Source organism: Anomaloglossus baeobatrachus, chromosome 1 (assembly GCF_048569485.1).
Source record: "Anomaloglossus baeobatrachus isolate aAnoBae1 chromosome 1, aAnoBae1.hap1, whole genome shotgun sequence".
Lineage (NCBI taxonomy): Eukaryota > Metazoa > Chordata > Amphibia > Anura > Aromobatidae > Anomaloglossus > Anomaloglossus baeobatrachus.
Genome location: NC_134353.1, coordinates 313536044 through 313554274, shown reverse-complemented (window position 1 = coordinate 313554274; position 18231 = coordinate 313536044). Strand labels below are relative to the sequence as shown.

Sequence of the window (18231 nt, the reverse complement as noted above, 5' to 3'; positions counted from 1 at the left end):
GCCACCAGAGACAACAAGTCTGACACATAGTCAACGGCTGGAGAGGATGATACAGGAGTATCTCCAAATGAACATCGATGCCATGACTGTGCAACTGGAGCCTTGCTCCTTTTGGGCTTCAAACCTAGAAAAATGGCCAGAGCTCGCAACTTACGCCTTGGAGATTTTGTCGTGTCCAACTGCCAGCGTTGTCTCTGAACGTGTCTTCAGTGCTGCTGGGTGTGTGCTGACAGATTAGCGCACGCGTCTGTCCAGTGACAATGTGGACAGACTGACGTTCATCAAAATGAACAAGTCATGGATCCAGAAGGAATTTACAACCCCTGTGTCATCCTGGGGAGAGTAAATGCTTGTGGATTTGGAATGTGCTTGATGCAAATCTAGCTGTGAAGTGTACAACTAGGGAACAAGTGCTGCCACTGAATGGGTGGGTGTGTGTGGGGCACAATTTTTGGAAAAAAGGGAGACTCCGCTTGGAGTAACCCTTGGTTACATTGTTTTTAAAAGAAGCCAAGATGAACAAGTCATGGGTCAGCAAAGACTTTATCTACCTACCCCGGTGTCATGCTGGGGACGGATAAGAATGGCGTATTTTTGAATGTGCTTGATGCAAATCTAGCTGTGAAGTGTACAACTGGGGCACAACTGCTGCCACTGAAGGGGTGGGTGTGTGTGGGGCCCAATTTTTGGAAAAAAGGGAGACTCCGCTTGGAGTAACCCTTGCTTACATTGTTTTTAAAAGAAGCCAAGATGAACAGAGCTGGGATCAGGAAAGACTTTGCTACCTACCCCGGTGTCATCCTGGGGACGGTTAATTATGGCGTATTTTTGAATGTGCTTGATGCAAATCAAAACATCCTGTTTGCAACTAGGGCCCAACTGCTGCCACTGATGGGGTGGGTGTCTGTGTGGCCCAATTTTTGGAAAAAAGGGAGACTCCGCTTGGAGTAACCCTTGCTTACATTGTTTTTAAAAGAAGCCAAGATGAACAGAGCTGGGATCAGGAAAGACTTTGCTACCTACCCCGGTGTCATCCTGGGGACGGTTAATTATGGCGTATTTTTGAATGTGCTTGATGCAAATCAAAACATCCTGTTTGCAACTAGGGCCCAAGTGCTGCCACTGATGGGGTGGGTGTCTGTGTGGCCCAATTTTTGGAAAAAATGGAGACTCCGCTTGGAGTAACCCTTGCTTGCTGTGTTTTTAAAAGAAGCCAAGATGAACAGAGCTGGGATCAGGAAAGACTTTGCTACCTACCCCGGTGTCATCCTGGGGACGGATAAGAATGGCGTATTTTTGAATGTGCTTGATGCAAATCTAGCTGTGAAGTGTACAACTGGGGCACAACTGCTGCCACTGATGGGGTGGGTGTCTGTGTGGCCCAATTTTTGGAAAAAAGGGAGACTCCGCTTGGAGTAACCCTTGCTTACATTGTTTTTAAAAGAAGCCAAGATGAACAGAGCTGGGATCAGGAAAGACTTTGCTACCTACCCCGGTGTCATCCTGGGGACGGTTAATTATGGCGTATTTTTGAATGTGCTTGATGCAAATCTAGCTGTGAAGTGTACAACTAGGGCACAAGTGCTGCCACTGAATGGGTGGGTGTGTGTGGGGCACAATTTTTGGAAAAAAGGGAGACTCCGCTTGGAGTAACCCTTGGTTACATTGTTTTTAAAAGAAGCCAAGATGAACAAGTCATGGGTCAGCAAAGACTTTATCTACCTACCCCGGTGTCATGCTGGGTACGGTTAATTATGGCATATTTTTGAATGTGCTTGATGCAAATCTAGCTGTGAAGTGTACAACTGGGGCACAAGTGCTGCCACTGAAGGGGTGGGTGTGTGTGGGGCCCAATTTTTGGAAAAAAGGGAGACTCCGCTTGGAGTAACCCTTGCTTACATTGTTTTTAAAAGAAGCCAAGATGAACAGAGCTGGGATCAGGAAAGACTTTGCTACCTACCCCGGTGTCATCCTGGGGACGGTTAATTATGGCGTATTTTTGAATGTGCTTGATGCAAATGAAAACATCCTGTTTGCAACTAGGGCCCAAGTGCTGCCACTGATGGGGTGGGTGTCTGTGTGGCCCAATTTTTGGAAAAAAGGGAGACTCCGCTTGGAGTAACCCTTGCTTACATTGTTTTTAAAAGAAGCCAAGATGAACAGAGCTGGGATCAGGAAAGACTTTGCTACCTACCCCGGTGTCATCCTGGGGACGGTTAATTATGGCGTATTTTTGAATGTGCTTTATGCAAATCTAGCTGTGAAGTGTACAACTAGGGCACAAGTGCTGCCACTGAATGGGTGGGTGTGTGTGGGGCACAATTTTTGGAAAAAAGGGAGACTCCGCTTGGAGTAACCCTTGGTTACATTGTTTTTAAAAGAAGCGAAGATGAACAAGTCATGGGTCAGCAAAGACTTTATCTACCTACCCCGGTGTCATGCTGGGTACGGTTAATTATGGCATATTTTTGAATGTGCTTGATGCAAATCTAGCTGTGAAGTGTACAACTGGGGCACAAGTGCTGCCAATGAAGGGGTGGGTGTGTGTGGGGCCCAATTTTTGGAAAAAAGGGAGACTCCGCTTGGAGTAACCCTTGCTTACATTGTTTTTAAAAGAAGCCAAAATGAACAGAGCTGGGATCAGGAAAGAGTTTGCTACCTACCCCGGTGTCATCCTGGGGACGGATAAGAATGGCGTATTTTTGAATGTGCTTGATGCAAATCTAGCTGTGAAGTGTACAACTGGGGCACAAGTGCTGCCACTGAAGGGGTGGGTGTGTGTGGGGCCCAATTTTTGGAAAAAAGGGAGACTCCGCTTGGAGTCACCTTGCGGTGTTTTACATGACTTTAGAAGGGCGTGCCATGCCTATATCTGTGTGTCCTCCTCTTTTTCCTTGTCCAGCTGTTTTGTTTTCGCATGAGTATATGTCCTTGTCACTTTCCCATGTGTTTGTGTTGTGTTGTGAGTTGTTTGTCACCTTTTGGACACCTTTGAGGGTGTTTTCTAGGTGTTTTTCTGTGTTTGTGATTGCCTGCCATTGTTTCCTATTGGCTCGAGTTCGGTTCGTCGAACGTTCGACGAGCCGAACTCGAACGGGACCTCCGTTCGGCGAACCGACCGCGAGCCGAACCGGGACCGGTTCGCTCATCTCTACCAATGAGCTTACTTTTAGCTGAGTCTATGCAGAAGTGAATTACAAAAAAATCCACAAAAATTTAAGTAAAATGTAATTCTGCTCAGGTATATTTACTCATCTCAACTAGTGTATTTTTTTAACCTATGCAGCACCTTGTGCTTTTATTAAGTGACTATCTACTGGAGGATATCCCCTTTGAGTTAACAAGTGTATAAATTAACATAATTCACTTGCGGAAGATTGACTTTTATACTTTTGTCTGCCACATTTCCTAATTGAATACATTTAAGTTTTAAAGTGCTTTTCCCATCTCCAAGATCCTATCCCAATATGTAGTAGGTGTAATAATAGTAATATTAGCAAATACCTCCAATTAGAAATGTAGTATAGTTCTTCTGATAAGCTAGGTCATTAACCTCATGTGCTGGCATTTTAGTTTAGGTATCCATGGATAGGACCACATGCAACTAACTGACTAATTAACTGTAAAGTGGGCTTTACACACTACGATATCGTTAATGAATTATCATCGGGATCACGGTGTTTGTGACGCACATCCGGCGTCATTAACGATATCGCAGTGTGTTACACTTATGAGCGACCTTAAACGATCGCAAAAGCGGTCAAAATCGTTTGCCGTGGAGAGGTCATCCTGAAACAAAAAATCGTTTTCTGCTTATTAGCGATGTTGTTCCTCGTTCCTGCGGCACCACACATCGCTGTGTGTGACACCGCAGGAGCGACGAACATCTCCTTACCTGCCTCCACCACCAATGCGGAAGGAAGGAGGTGGGCGGGATGTTACGTCCGCTCATCTCCGCCCCTCCGCTTCTATTGGATGCCTGCCATGTGACGTCGCTGTGACGCTGCATGAACTGCCCCCTTAGAAAGGAGGCAGTTCGCCGGCCAGAGCGACGTCTCGGAGCAGGTATGTGCATGTGACGCTGCAGTAGCGATAATGTTCGCTACGGCAGCGATCACCACATATCAGCCGGACGACGGGGGCGGGTGCTAGAGCGCTCGACATCGCCAGAAAATGCTAGCGATGTCGCAGCGTTTAAAGCCCGCTTTATGAGTGGCTGTAACTTGGATAGCTAAGCTTCAATGCCCCGCACATGAGGTAAGAGATATGGCTATATCAGAAGAACTATACCACATTTCTAATTGGAGGTATTTGCTAATTTTATTATTATTATTATTATTATTATTATTATTACACCTACTACATATTGGGATACAATCTTGGAGATAGGAATAACTCTTTAAGGTTAAATTAGAGCAACTTGTAGAAATGATGTTAATATGCAAATTGCTACATTTGCATAATAAGCCAATCAAAACTTTCATGTTACAACATTTAATTAAAAAAAACTGAAAAAAAAACGCTAATGATTTTTCTGCTAATGTATGTGGTTTGCTAAAAAGGGTGTTCCTGGAATCACAACGATTCACATATCTTATTTGTAGCTGTTTAGAAATTAATATTGCTTTGTATCGACTCAAACTATTTTCAAACCATTTAGTGAAAAATGGAAACAATAATACAAATTCCAGTTTAGGTAAAATGGTATTGAAAGCTTTGGAGTAATAGGTTTCAAGGTTGAGTACAAAATGTTTATTATGAAAAAGTCCTTAATCCCGGAATGCATTTGTGACTGACACTTTACACATTTTGCTGTTTTCAATTGATAATTTAATCTGTATTAAAAGTGCAAAGCATTTTTCTCATTTTTTTTCTCTTCAAAGGTTGGCCCTTTGGAAATACAATATGTAAAATGAGTGGGATGGTTCAAGGAATTTCTGTTTCTGCCTCTGTTTTCACACTGGTGGCAATAGCTGTCGACAGGTAAGTCATTTTTAACTCACTATCTTCCTTTAGTCTTTAAATATTTATGATAGGTGTCTTACATTTTGCTTTATTTATTGTTACCTTTATGAACTTTGTGTAAAATGCACAAAAAAGATCATTGTACAATATTATACTCTGGTTAATCAATAATTTTTTTAAATCGTGAGAGCCTGAAAATATGTGCTAAAAATAAATAATTGCATTTACTTAGGTTCAAAAAAGGAGAGCCTGGTTGATACGGTATAGAAAGAAATCTGTGACCAGGTTTTTCCATAAATAAGCTACTGTATCATAACCGTTAGACCGGATGAGGCAAAATTAGAATTTCCTGTTTGTGCGGATTTGCCCAGGAAATATGATAATATTAAGAGCATCATAATGCATAATAAAAGTAATTGGTATAAAATAAAATCCTTGCACTTATGTCACTGCTCAGTGCTCACCTCTCCTATGTCACGCACAGAGTAGAATATGTCCGCAAATAATGTGTGACACATGATCAGATCAAAGGGCATCTGACGCACTACCAAAAAACAACATAAAAAGGAAGAAACACTGGGGTTACAATACAACGGAGGTCCCTGCCTCTAGGGAGAGGGATGAGGGGGCACGCCCTGCACTCATCTCAAGCTGACCCCTGAGCTCCCTAACGTTCCTTTACAGGTTCCTTCAACCTGTTAGTGAGCAGGGTACCTGGGTCCCTCAGCTGGCCCTAAACTCACCCTGCCTAGTGAGTAGGCCGACGAGTACACTAGACTCACCACCCAACTAATAAACACAGAGGGAAAGGAAAGACAGATGGGGGGAATAAACAAAAGGGTACAAAACACCAATCTTCACCATAGCAGACTGACTCTACAGTACCAGGTGGATGGGCACAGGTGAAAACCTCAGCAGTTCCTTTCACCAGGCTGGCCAAAGTAGAAATAGATTATAACAGTAGCAGGGTCTGCTGGGAAGGCTCCAGTATTTAACCCAAATAGGCCCAAAGCAACAACAGCTGACCTGCCCTGCTCAGAGCTGCTGGCAGCAAAACTGAAATTAAATGATGAGACACCAAAGGAAAGGAAATCTCATTTAACTGAGCAGTCTAGATGGAGATGGGAGGCTCCAGTCCTAAGGTTGTCACTAGTGTCAAAATAGAAGGTAGACAACCGAGACATCCAGTCCCTCTGCTACTAACAGCCACACATCCAGCCCCCTGTGCATCCTTTAACTTCCCCGCTCCTCACGATAGAATCCCAGCAAGTGTACTAAAGGTTCCAGCATCATGAAGTCCCAACGTGCGCTGTGACCTTTCTCATGCATGTGCAGAATTCTCTGTGCAAGTGGTGAGGGATCAGAAGATATGATAAGGGCTAGACAGGCTGATGAGGTGAGTGGTGAGTTTAGTATAAATATTTATTTTATTTTTTAACATTTTAATGGCCTTTAAGGTGTAGGAAAATTTCAGCTAACAGATGCCATATTGATGAATCCGCGCAGAAGTGTATTACAAAAATTACTACATTTAGTGAATGCAGATTTTTTACATTCGAGTAGAATTCATATCCACTATAATGTATTCGCTCATCTATAACCACCACCTTTCAGTTGAAATTCAAATAGTTCTGCAACATGTTCATAAGAGCCTAACTCCCTTCCATAGCTAAGAAAATAACTTTTAATAAAAACTGCCTCTCCATATGTTAATTTGCACCATCTGATCATAGCGGTGTCTCTGAACCGTGCTGGGTGACGGTTCCATTTCCACAGGGGCCATGTGCAGCTGCTGTTCCTTACTGTGTAGGTGTGAAATTAGAACTAAATGTGTGATTGACTAAGGGGTACTTCTCACATAGTGAGATCTCTGCTGAGTCACAGGTTTTGTGATGTACCAGTGACCTCATCAGTGATCTCACTGTGTGTGACACTAAGCAGCGACCTGGCCCCTGCTGTGAAAATGCTGATCGATACACACTGTTCTGGTTAATTTTTTGCTCGTTGGTCTCCCACTGTGCAACACACATCAATGTGTTTAACGGTGGGAGACCAACGAGCACCGACTCTGTGTAAGGAGCGTAAACTGGTAACCAGGGTAAATATCGGGTAACTAAGCAAAGCACTTTGCTTCGTTACCCAATATTTACCCTGGTTACCAGCGTACACCGCTTAGGGTTGGCTCTCTGCACACAAAGCCAGGGTAAATATCGGGTAACTAAGCAAAGCGCTTTGCTTAGTAACCCGATGGGTGTTTTTTGGGTTTTTTTTTTTCCTTCTGTGCAGGAATTTACTATCTAACATTCAGATATATTTTATGTACTAATATAAAATTAACTGTGAACTTGATAACTGCTTCATACAGGACTAATAGACATCTCTCTCATGTTTGCTCTCTGTTATCTTCAGCTTCCAATAATCATTCCAAATCTATTGCTGTATGTCTTATATGGAAATGATTTATAATAGTATTGAAAGATGTTTTGTATTTCTCTCATTATGGATTTACCATTTTTACATACAAATCCAATGTTTCTGTGATATTTTTTCCAATCTTATTTATTCATTCTTCATAGTGTGGTTTTCTACATACATGTTTTTATCCCCACTACATGTTATTGGTGCATCTGGTCACTGGGAATGCACACCTCTATGGTTTTAGTTTTAATTGAGCACTAAGTACATCCCATGGTGTGTAATGTGTACCTCTTAGGCCTAAAACACACTTCCTCATAAAAAACGTCCGTGTGACACGGTCCGTTTTTCGGGTCCGTGTTCCGTTTTTTTGGGGCGTTTCTCCGGTACGTATGGCATCCGTGTGATGGCGTATGCGAGCCGTGTGTACGTGTAAAATGTCCGTGTTTGGGTGTAAAATGCTCGTGTATGTGTACGTGGAATGTCCGTGTGGAATGTCCATTTGTATGTTGCATAATGTCGTTGATACATGTCGGCTGACAGCAGACAGAGTTGCGCGATGAAAATGAACTCGGGTGAACTTCACCCGACTTCATTGTCATGCCGCGGCTCTGTCTGTGTGCCGCGTACTGATTAGCGGTCACCTGTGAAGGATTCACCAGTGACCGCTAATCCCCCGAGTGACTGAAGTGAGCAGCCCTCTCTCATACTTACCGCTCCCCGATCACCAGCGCGGCGAGGAACAGCTGTGCAGAGAATACGCGGCAACAATTACTTTGAATATGCTGGCCGCTCATTAATCAATCTCGTATTCCCTGCTTTCCCCGCCCACAGACGCCTATGATTGGTTGCAGTCAGACACGCCCCCCACGCTGAGTGACAGCTGTCTCACTGCACCCAATCACAGCAGCCGGTGGGCGTGTCTATACTGTGCAGTAAAATAAATAAATAAATAATTTAAAAAACGGCGTGCGATCCCCCCAATTTTTATACCAGCCAGGGTAAAGTCACACGGCTGAAGGCTGGTATTCTCAGTATGGGGAGCATACTCAAAGTAATTGTTGCCGCGTATTTTCTGCACAGCTGTTCCTCGCCGCGCTGGTGATCGGGAAGCGGTATGAGACGGGGGAAAAAAAAACCCGAGCGCCAATGTAAGTATGACTGAGAACAGCAGAAAAAAAGGTAAGTATACTGAATTTAATTTAAAAAAAAATAAAAATAAGATCGCTAGTGTAAAAATGCACACGCACGAAACGTGCTGAACACGGACATACTCCGTGTGCGGTCCATGCAGGCACGGACCCATAGACTTTAGCGGGTCCGTGCCTGCGTTCTGCCGGCCAAAAACGGACATGTCGTCCGTGCAGAAAAGCGCACACACGTACTTATCACACGGACACACGTTCCGTGTGATTTTACGTGTGTGTGCCATCTACCATTGAATAACATGGGTCTCCATGTGTACGTGTCTCCGGTACGTGCAAATATGTACCGCACACGTACAAAAAAAACGGATGTGTGATGCGGGTCTTAAATACTGAATCAGTTTGGGGTAAATCACATGCCATGAATAAGACTCTCTGGTCGAAACGCGTTGGCTAACCCACATTTTTCACCTGTGCCTCTGTGCCCACTGCACAGTCTGCATGTTTTTTTTCTGCTACAATAAAATCAAGTTTTATTTCTACAAAATCTCCATGATGCTGGATTTTTTCCTTCGCTGAGCGACCATGTAGCGACGCACCAGCGATCCTGACCAGGTCGTATCGTGGTCGGAATCACTGGTACGTCATTTAGTGACACGGTACCCTAAGAAAATGACAGCCTCATCAAACAAGCTGGTGGTTGCAGCTTCAAATAAAGCACCAAAAATGGTCTGCAGACACCCATCAGATCAGACTGTGCAGATTAGCAAATGGTGTGGAACAATTCTAAAAGTTATTTCCCCCTTTGTTAGCAATCATTTGTGTATGCGTGACTAATGAGTGCAGGCATAGACCAGTTCCTCTTTTCTGACATTTTCAGAGGTGCTCATGAACCGCATTTATGACCTGCAAAATCATAGGCTGTCTTTTAGAATTTTCTCAATTTTACTCTAAGAGACTTCTCTCGCCTCATTTTCGTCTCCAAAACCTTGTGACCTCTGCTCTAAACAAATACAGTATGTGATTTGGCCCGTCACAAATGCGGTCACATAACACTGGACAGGAGCGACATTGAAAACAGCAGGAAACGGTGACAGTGAGCATGTTACTACGCTCATTACACAAACAAGTGATTGCTAACATAGATAGAAATATAAAAACTCACAAGAATGATCCTTTAAGGGAGGTGCAACTCAAGTTGTCAGGCTGATAGTCAAAATATACAGTAATACAAACTTATATAGGTTAGGTCCCTATGTAGGAAGGATTTTTTTGGCACTTAGCTTTACTAATACATTTATAATGTAAAAACATGACTGTAGGTCATGGGACATAAGCTTAGCTAGAAAATGTTATTTGTATGTATATACAGTCAGGGCCAGAAATATTTGGACAGTGACACAAGTTTTGTTATTTTAGCTGTTTACAAAAACATGTTCAGAAATACAATTATATATATAATATGGGCTGAAAGTGCACACTCCCAGCTGCAATATGAGAGTTTTCACATCCAAATCGGAGAAAGGGTTTAGGAATCATAGCTCTGTAATGCATAGCCTCCTCTTTTTCAAGGGACCAAAAGTAATTGGACAAGGGACTCGAAGGGCTGCAATTAACTCTGAAGGCGTCTCCCTCGTTAACCTGTAATCAATGAAGTAGTTAAAAGGTCTGGGGTTGATTACAGGTGTGTGGTTTTGCATTTGGAAGCTGTTGCTGTGACCAGACAACATGCGGTCTAAGGAACTCTCAATTGAGGTGAAGCAGAACATCCTGAGGCTGAAAAAAAAGAAAAAATCCATCAGAGAGATAGCAGACATGCTTGGAGTAGCAAAATCAACAGTCGGGTACATTCTGAGAAAAAAGGAATTAACTGGTGAGCTTGGGAACTCAAAAAGGCCTGGGCGTCCACGGATGACAACAGTGGTGGATGATCGCCGCATACTTTCTTTGGTGAAGAAGAACCCGTTCACAACATCAACTGAAGTCCAGAACACTCTCAGTGAAGTAGGTGTATCTGTTTCTAAGTCAACAGTAAAGAGAAGACTCCATGAAAGTAAATACAAAGGGTTCACATCTAGATGCAAACCATTCATCAATTAAAAAAAATAGACAGGCCGGAGTTAAATTTGCTGAAAAACACCTCATGAAGCCAGCTCAGTTCTGGAAAAGTATTCTATGGACAGATGAGACAAAGATCAACCTGTACCAGAATGATGGGAAGAAAAAAGTTTGGAGAAGAAAGGGAACGGCACATGATCCAAGGCACACCACATCCTCTGTAAAACATGGTGGAGGCAACGTGATGGCATGGGCATGCATGGCTTTTAATGGCACTGGGTCACTTGTGTTTATTGATGACATAACAGCAGACAAGAGTAGCCGGATGAATTCTGAAGTGTACCGGGATATACTTTCAGCCCAGATTCAGCCAAATGCCGCAAAGTTGATCTGACGGCGCTTCATAGTACAGATGGACAATGACCCCAAGCATACAGCCAAAGCTACCCAGGAGTTCATGAGTGCAAAAAAGTGGAACATTCTGCAATGGCCAAGTCAATCACCAGATCTTAACCCAATTGAGTATGCATTTCACTTGCTCAAATCTGACTTAAGACGGAAAGACCCACAAACAAGCAAGACCTTAAGGCTGCGGCTGTAGGCTGCGTTTGGTGATATCCATGGGTTCCAGACTTAAGGCAGTGATTGCCTCCAAAGGATTCGCAACAAAATATTGAAAATAAAAATATTTTGCTTGGGTTTGGTTTATTTGTCCAATTACTTTTGACCTCCTAAAATGTGGAGTGTTTGTAAAGAAATGTGTACAATTCCTACAATTTCTATCAGATATTTTTGTTCAAACCTTCAAATTAAACGTTACAATCTGCACTTGAATTCTGTTGTAGAGGTTTCATTTCAAATCCAATGTGGTGGCATGCAGAGCCCAACTCGCGAAAATTGTGTCACTGTCCAAATATTTCTGGACCTAACTGTATGCCATCAAAAATATCAATAAGAGGCATTCATATGAAGACACATTCTATTCACATCAAGGATCCATGAGTTTGGTCCACAAAGCGGACTAATCTAGGACATACCTTCACTTTTTTTTCAGACCTTCAATAGGAATAAAATATGTGAAGTTCTTTCACAGAATAAAAGGTGTTCATGTGTTCTGTTTCAAATGGATAGCATATGGAAGTGAAAAAAGAATTAGCCATAACTAAAGAATTTTGACAGCAATGATTGTAGAGAATGACACTAACAGGATGAATAAAAGACCTCCTTCCCGTTTTGAGAAAACAGAAAACATGGAACCGCTCACCGTTATTGGGTTTGCCCAGATGAACCTCTTTCAATGCATCTAGGAGTCAAGCAGGGATTCACGACAGCCTGACCGTACCTAAGAGTCAAAAGGAAAGGAAAAAGAAGTCCAGCTAAAGATATTCCAGATAAAACTAAAATGTTACTTTTATTTCTCCATTAAAAATCGGCAATGTACATGGGCAATTAAATACCGACTCTATGGGTGGCAGATTGAATCCTTGAAGAACTCCCTCCCATTTTGTTCCATTCACTAAGTAGCATAATAAACAAACTTTATGTAGTGGTCATATGATAGTATATTTAACACCATGCATTAAAAAAAAAATCTACTTTTCAATACTATTTTGAACATCAAAATTAGAAACGGACCCAAACATATGGGAGTAATGTACAAACCCTAATGCATCAACTTTCCTGTCGTAAGTAATGGTTACCAAATACATCAATGTGATAAAGTCCATTTATTAATCTTGCCATAATATTTGAGTCATCATCTTAACATCTGATATTTTACTACACAGATGTTTGGATTTTTGTAGGGAATTCCCTCTATTTGAGTTTTTTACAATCCATTTTTAGATAGTAATTTCTAACATTTATTTATGTAAGACACAATTTTACATGGATTTGTTTAGTCATTTAATGGTGAAAAACACAACACAATAAGTAAGGAAAAAATATGGCATTAACAATAAATATTGTTTTCTGTAGATAAAACCTAATACCTGTTGCCATAAGGGATTGACAAAGCTCGAGTGCGGCTGAATTTATTCATTTTCTCACCTTTATGCTCAATAGAAATCCAGCCACAAGCGCAGTAATAAAGATTGTGGATGAAACTACAATATATTAAATCTGTAAATCTGTGATCCAATTATACACATTGCAAAGCCCATAAAAGAACAGGGCATTAGCAAGAAAGACTAATAAGAGTCTACGTTTCATGTTTCCATAGTAAAAGTTGTTGCAGTTTAGACATGGAATATTTCTTAGACATAAAGAAGGCATTTAGCAAATGATTGCAATAAGCATTTACTAATAGAGTGACGACAGTGAAAAGTAATTGAGCAGATAAATATTTGATGCAGTGTTGACTCTTGAAAAATGTAATAATATAATTAAAGTAAAATTTCCTGAAATTTGCGGTCTCATGTGAACTTAAAAATGTTGAGTGTCAATTTGCAGTTCACTAAAAAAACCTTACCATTTCCCAAACTGCGGAAGCATCAGAAAGTAGCTAAGATCTTTTTACGTGGCCGTTTGGGTTTCCCCATAATGTCCTTTAAATAAGAAATCTAAGGTCCTCTCTCTTTTTCATATATAGTATGGACTCTTGCGATCAGTTGGGTCCTCCATCTCTTCTGTAGAGTGTAGTCTCTCCTGCAGAGTGTAAGCTATTATTCTCATTGGGGTCAACCTTCTCTCTTCCGTAGTATGTAATCTCTTATGGTCCATGGGGTCCTCTCTTGTTCTTCTGTAGAGTATAAGCTCTTAAGGTTAGCAGGGTATTATCTCTCTTTCCTGTAGAGTGTAAACTCATGATCAGTGAAGTCCTTTCTCTCTTTTTTCATAGTTTATAAGCACTTATGGTCAGTAGGATTCATTTTCTTTCTCTTCTATATAGTATAAGCTCTTTTAGTCAGCATGGTCCTCTCTCTCCTATAGATTGTGAGCTCTTATGATCAGTGAAGCCCTCCATCTTTTCTGTTGAGTGTATTCTCTTATGGTAAGCAGAGTTGGCTTACTCTCCTGTAGGATGTAACCTCTTATGATCAGTGGGATCCTCTAGCTCTCTCCTGTAGAGTGTAAGCTCTTATGGTCAGTGGGGTTCTCTCTCTCTCTTCTTTAGTGTATAAGCTCTTATGGTCGAGGGAGGTTCTCTTTCCTCTACTCTACGTTTATGTCAGGGGAATTAGAAGCTTACTAATATTAAGATTTGTGTGAAGCCAGCAGGTTCGAATTTCAAAATATTAACTCATCTCTAGTTGTGGGTTAAAGAGCAATTGTGAAATGTGAAAGGTCTGGATGATAAAGGAAAAAGGTATAGTAATAAAAATAAAAAATAGTCAGGGATATTATTGTAAATATAGGTTAGCTTTTGTTAAGATTAGAGATGAGCCACCCCCTAAAGTTCGAGTTCGGTTCGTCGAACGGTGCCCCGTTCGACGAGCCGTTCGACGAACCTCTCGAACCCCATTGAAAACAATGAGAGGCAATCACAAACACATAAAAACACATTATAAATGTACACATACAGTTAATAAACATTGCCATAACACTTACCGGTGCCCGCGATGTGTCCTGCACTCTGTCTCCCACTGCTTTTTCATCGGTAATCGCTGTGTCCTCCCGATAACCAGCAGTGATGACAGGACCTATTGTGACATCAAAATAGCCATGTGATCAGTCATGTGTCTACTATCTTATTGGCTACAGACTGGTCACATGGCATGACGTCATGTCCTGTCCTAGGTCCTGTCAGGGCATCTCTCCAGTACGTAGTGATCGTTTGTGTATCTCCGTGTACCGGCGACATGCTCTGGCACATGGACGACTCCCCGTTCCTGCATGGGGCGCTCTTTACAGAGTTAGCCCACATGCAAGGACTGGCTGTCACAGCCGGTGAATAGCAGCACCGGTAACAACATGATCGGAGCATCGTTGCTATGGCAACCAGACTGTGAGTGGTGAAGTCACTGCTAACAGCCGGCAGCCTGTGGTCACTCTCACTGAGTGATTTCTGCACGGGGCAGCAGCGTCTTTCTCCCATGCAGTGAAGCCTGATGTAGCAGAGCTGCGTGGGTTGAAGGAGAAAGAAGACAGAAGACCATGGATCGTGGAGGGCTGACAGGGAGTAAGAAACATGGAGTCTCTAATGTGTCTGTGTATTTATTTCTATTAAAGTATTTTTTCTCTCTGTAGTGTCTTTTTTTTAACCCTTCATTGGAGATTCTTAATGGCCGGGTCAAACATGCCTGACATTTAGAATCTCTGGCTTAATACTAGCTGGTAAAACAAAGCTAGTATTAACTCATAATTACCCAGCGAGCCACCGTCACCAGGGCAGCTGGAAGAGTTGGATACAGCGCCAGATGATGGCGCTTTTATGAAAGCGCCATTTTCTGGGGTGGCTGCGGACTGCAATTCACAGCAGAGGCGCCCAGAAACCTCGGGCTAACCTGTGCTGCGGATTCCAATCCCCAGCTGCCTAGTTGTACCCGGCTGGAAACAAAAATGGGGCGAAGCCCACGTCATTTTTTTAATTATTTGATGAAATTCATGAAATAATTAAAAAAAGAGCTTCCCTATATTTTTAGTTCCCAGCCGGGTACAAATAGGCAGCTGGGGGTTGGGGGCAGCCCGTAACTGCCTGCTGTACCTGGCTAGCATACAAAAATATGGCAAAGCTCACGTCATTTTTTTTTTTTTAGTTTTTTTGGAAAAAAAAAATGCTTCCGTGGGTTTTCCAATGACAGTGAAGGTAACACCAAGCAGTAGGGGTTAGCAGCTAGTAGCTGCTTGGATTACACTTATCTAGCAATACAAAAAATGCAGCGGGAGCCCATATTTTTTTTTATTATTTATTTAAATAACTAAAAAAAATGGGCTTCCCTGTATTTTGATTGCCTGACATGACAGTGCTGTAAAAATAAATCATTAAAAAAAATGACGTAGCGCCCCGCGGTGTTTTTGATTCTCAGCGCAGTTAAAGCAGACAGCTACGGGTTGCCACCCCCATCTGCCTGGCGTTACCTTGGCTGGCAATCAAAATACAGGGAAGCCCATTAATTTTTTTTATTTAAAAAAATAGTTAAAAAAAAAATGATGTGGGGTCCCCCCATGTTTGATAGCCAGCTAGGGTAAAGCAGACGGCTGTAGCATGAAAAACACAGCTGGCAGCTTTACCGTGGTTGGGGATCCAATGTGGAGGTCACCCCAGGCTCTTTTTTAAAATTATTTTATAAATTATATTAATTACAAAAAAAAGTAGAGTCCCCCCAAATTGGATCACCGGCTAAGGTGAAGCAGACAGCTGTGGTCTGGTATTCTCAGGGTGGGAAGGTCCATAGTTATTGGCACTTCACAGCCTAAAAATAGCAGGCCGCAGGTGCCCCAGACGTGGCGCATCCAATAGATGCGCCAATCCTGGCGCTTCACCCCAGCTCATCCCAAGCCCTGGTGTAGTGGCAAATGGGGTAATAAATGGGGTTGATACTAGCTGTAAGGTCACCTGACATCAAGCCCAGCAGTTTGTGATGTTATGGCGTCTATCAGATACCCGACATCACAAACTGTCAGTACTAAGAAAACAAATAGACCAAAAAAAAATGTATTTCAAAAAATACTCCCCAAAACATTCCCTCTTTCATCAATTTATTGTAAGGAAAAAAAAATAAGGGGGTCCCACGACGACTTTGGAGCATCTAGAATATGGAGGGGACACGCTCAGGGAACGTATCCCCCATTTTCTAGGAGTGCAGACCCTCCATGTCAGGAGTGTGGGTGCAATGAATCTGCACCCACTCTCCCCAGGTCCACAGCAGCAGAGTCCATGTCATAACTGTTGCTATCAAAGCTGCAATGCCCTGCTCATGAGGTAAGGGCATGCCTAATCAGGAGAACTATTCTACATTTCCAAATATTTTATATTTGCTGATATTATTGCTATTCCACCTACTATATATTGGGGATAGGATCTTGGAGAAGGAATACCCCTTTAAGTCCAGTTATCCAGCTGAATGAATACTAAACAACAGAGCTTGCTATTTAGATGTATTTTCTTGTGGCGTATAACGGACTCTCATGTTTGGTAGTCGTTCAGCAGGGCAACTATAAAATCAAATACCTCCATTTGGAAATGTAGTGTAGCTCTCCTGATTAACTATGTTCCTTACCTCATGAGCAGGGCATTGCAGTAGCTTACAGATGCATGGTTTCTACCACTCACTGTGTCTGAACACAGAAAGCTGAGCTGACAGCCGCTCTGTGCATGCGGCAGTGTCTATTGTGAAGGAGGGGGCCGCGGGGGAGCAACGCTGCACAGATACCGTGGGACACCGGGGAACACTGGTGAGGTTATAGGGGGTGACCTGGCAGGGCCTGGGGAGGAGTTTTCTGTCGCATGTGTCATGGCACATGTGACAGAAATCAGAGGAGTAGGGTGAATGCGGCCGGCGCACTGCTGTGCGCGCGGTCATATTGGATTTCCGGGAGGGGGTCGGGTCGGGCGACACCGGGGAACCGGAGGGGATCGGGGAGGAGATTTATCTCCCAACTAACATGTTTGTTCATGCCAGATGGGAGATAAATAATTTTTTACCGGCGCTGTCATTTACTGTAACGTGATCATCGGTATACGGTGTATACCTGTGATCATGTGAGCGGGGACCGGAAAAAACGGCCTGAATCATGATCTCCAGGGTCTCAGCTACCCCCTGAAACCTCGGAGATTTTCTGACGCTGGGGGGCGCTATTCACTTATTTCTGCCTGCTGTTATAAACGGCAGATCAGAATAAGGCTACATTCACACGACTGATCCGTTTTTGCGGTCTGCAAAAAACGGTCTGTTTTTTTCACGGGTGCATCCATGTGGTATCCGTTTCCGTTCCGTATATGGTCCGTATGTCATCCGTTTGTCATCCGTGTGCCTTATGATTTTTTTGCGTACTGCAAAAAACTGAAGGAGGGAAAATACATAAATTTACCCAGGATCCATAGCTTCAACTTACATGAGGCGGTCACATGTTCACTCCAGTGCCATTTTCTACTGCTTTTCACAGTGTAGCGCGCTCTGGTTTCTTGTGCTTGTACACTTCATATCAGTCTTTTCTGTCATTATAATGGCAGAAAGACACATCATGTCCCACTCTCCTGCATTTTGTAATGCTGCACCCTTTGGTGCCTTTCATATGGCACTAAGAGGTGCTTAGCCTTGTATTTAGGCTAAAAAATAAATACATTTAAAAAAAAAATGACGCAGAGTTTCCCCTATTTTTGATAGCCAGCTAGGGTAAAGCAGACGGCTGCAGCCTGCAGACCACAGCTGGCAGCTTCACCTTGGCTGGTAATCCAAAACTGAGGGCATCCACGCTGTTATGTTAAATTAAATAAATAATTAAAAAAAAAACACATGGTGGTCCCCCCAAAATTGGATCACCAGTCAAGGTAAAGCAGACAGCTGGGGTCTAATATTCTCAGACTAGGGAGGTCCATGGTTATTGGACTCTCCCTAGCCTAAAAATAGCAGGCCGCAGCCGCCCCAGAAGTGGCGCATCTATTAGATGCGCCAATCCTGGTGCTTCGCCCCAGCTCATCCCGTGCCCTGGTGCGGTGGCAAACGGGGTAATATTTGGGGTTAATACCAGATGTGTAATGTCACCT

At 42.8% G+C, this 18231-nt stretch overlaps 1 protein-coding gene across 2 annotated transcripts in view; it reads left to right on the top strand.

The window, feature by feature from the left end:
• NPFFR2 (neuropeptide FF receptor 2) overlaps positions 1–18231 on the top strand; it is a 333123-nt gene that overhangs the window by 283022 nt on the left and 31870 nt on the right. For both annotated transcript variants that reach the window (XM_075337188.1, XM_075337182.1), the window contains exon 3: positions 4884–4983. In XM_075337188.1, the coding sequence (XP_075193303.1) occupies positions 4884–4983 (100 nt within the window). The remainder of the gene's footprint in view (positions 1–4883; positions 4984–18231) is intronic.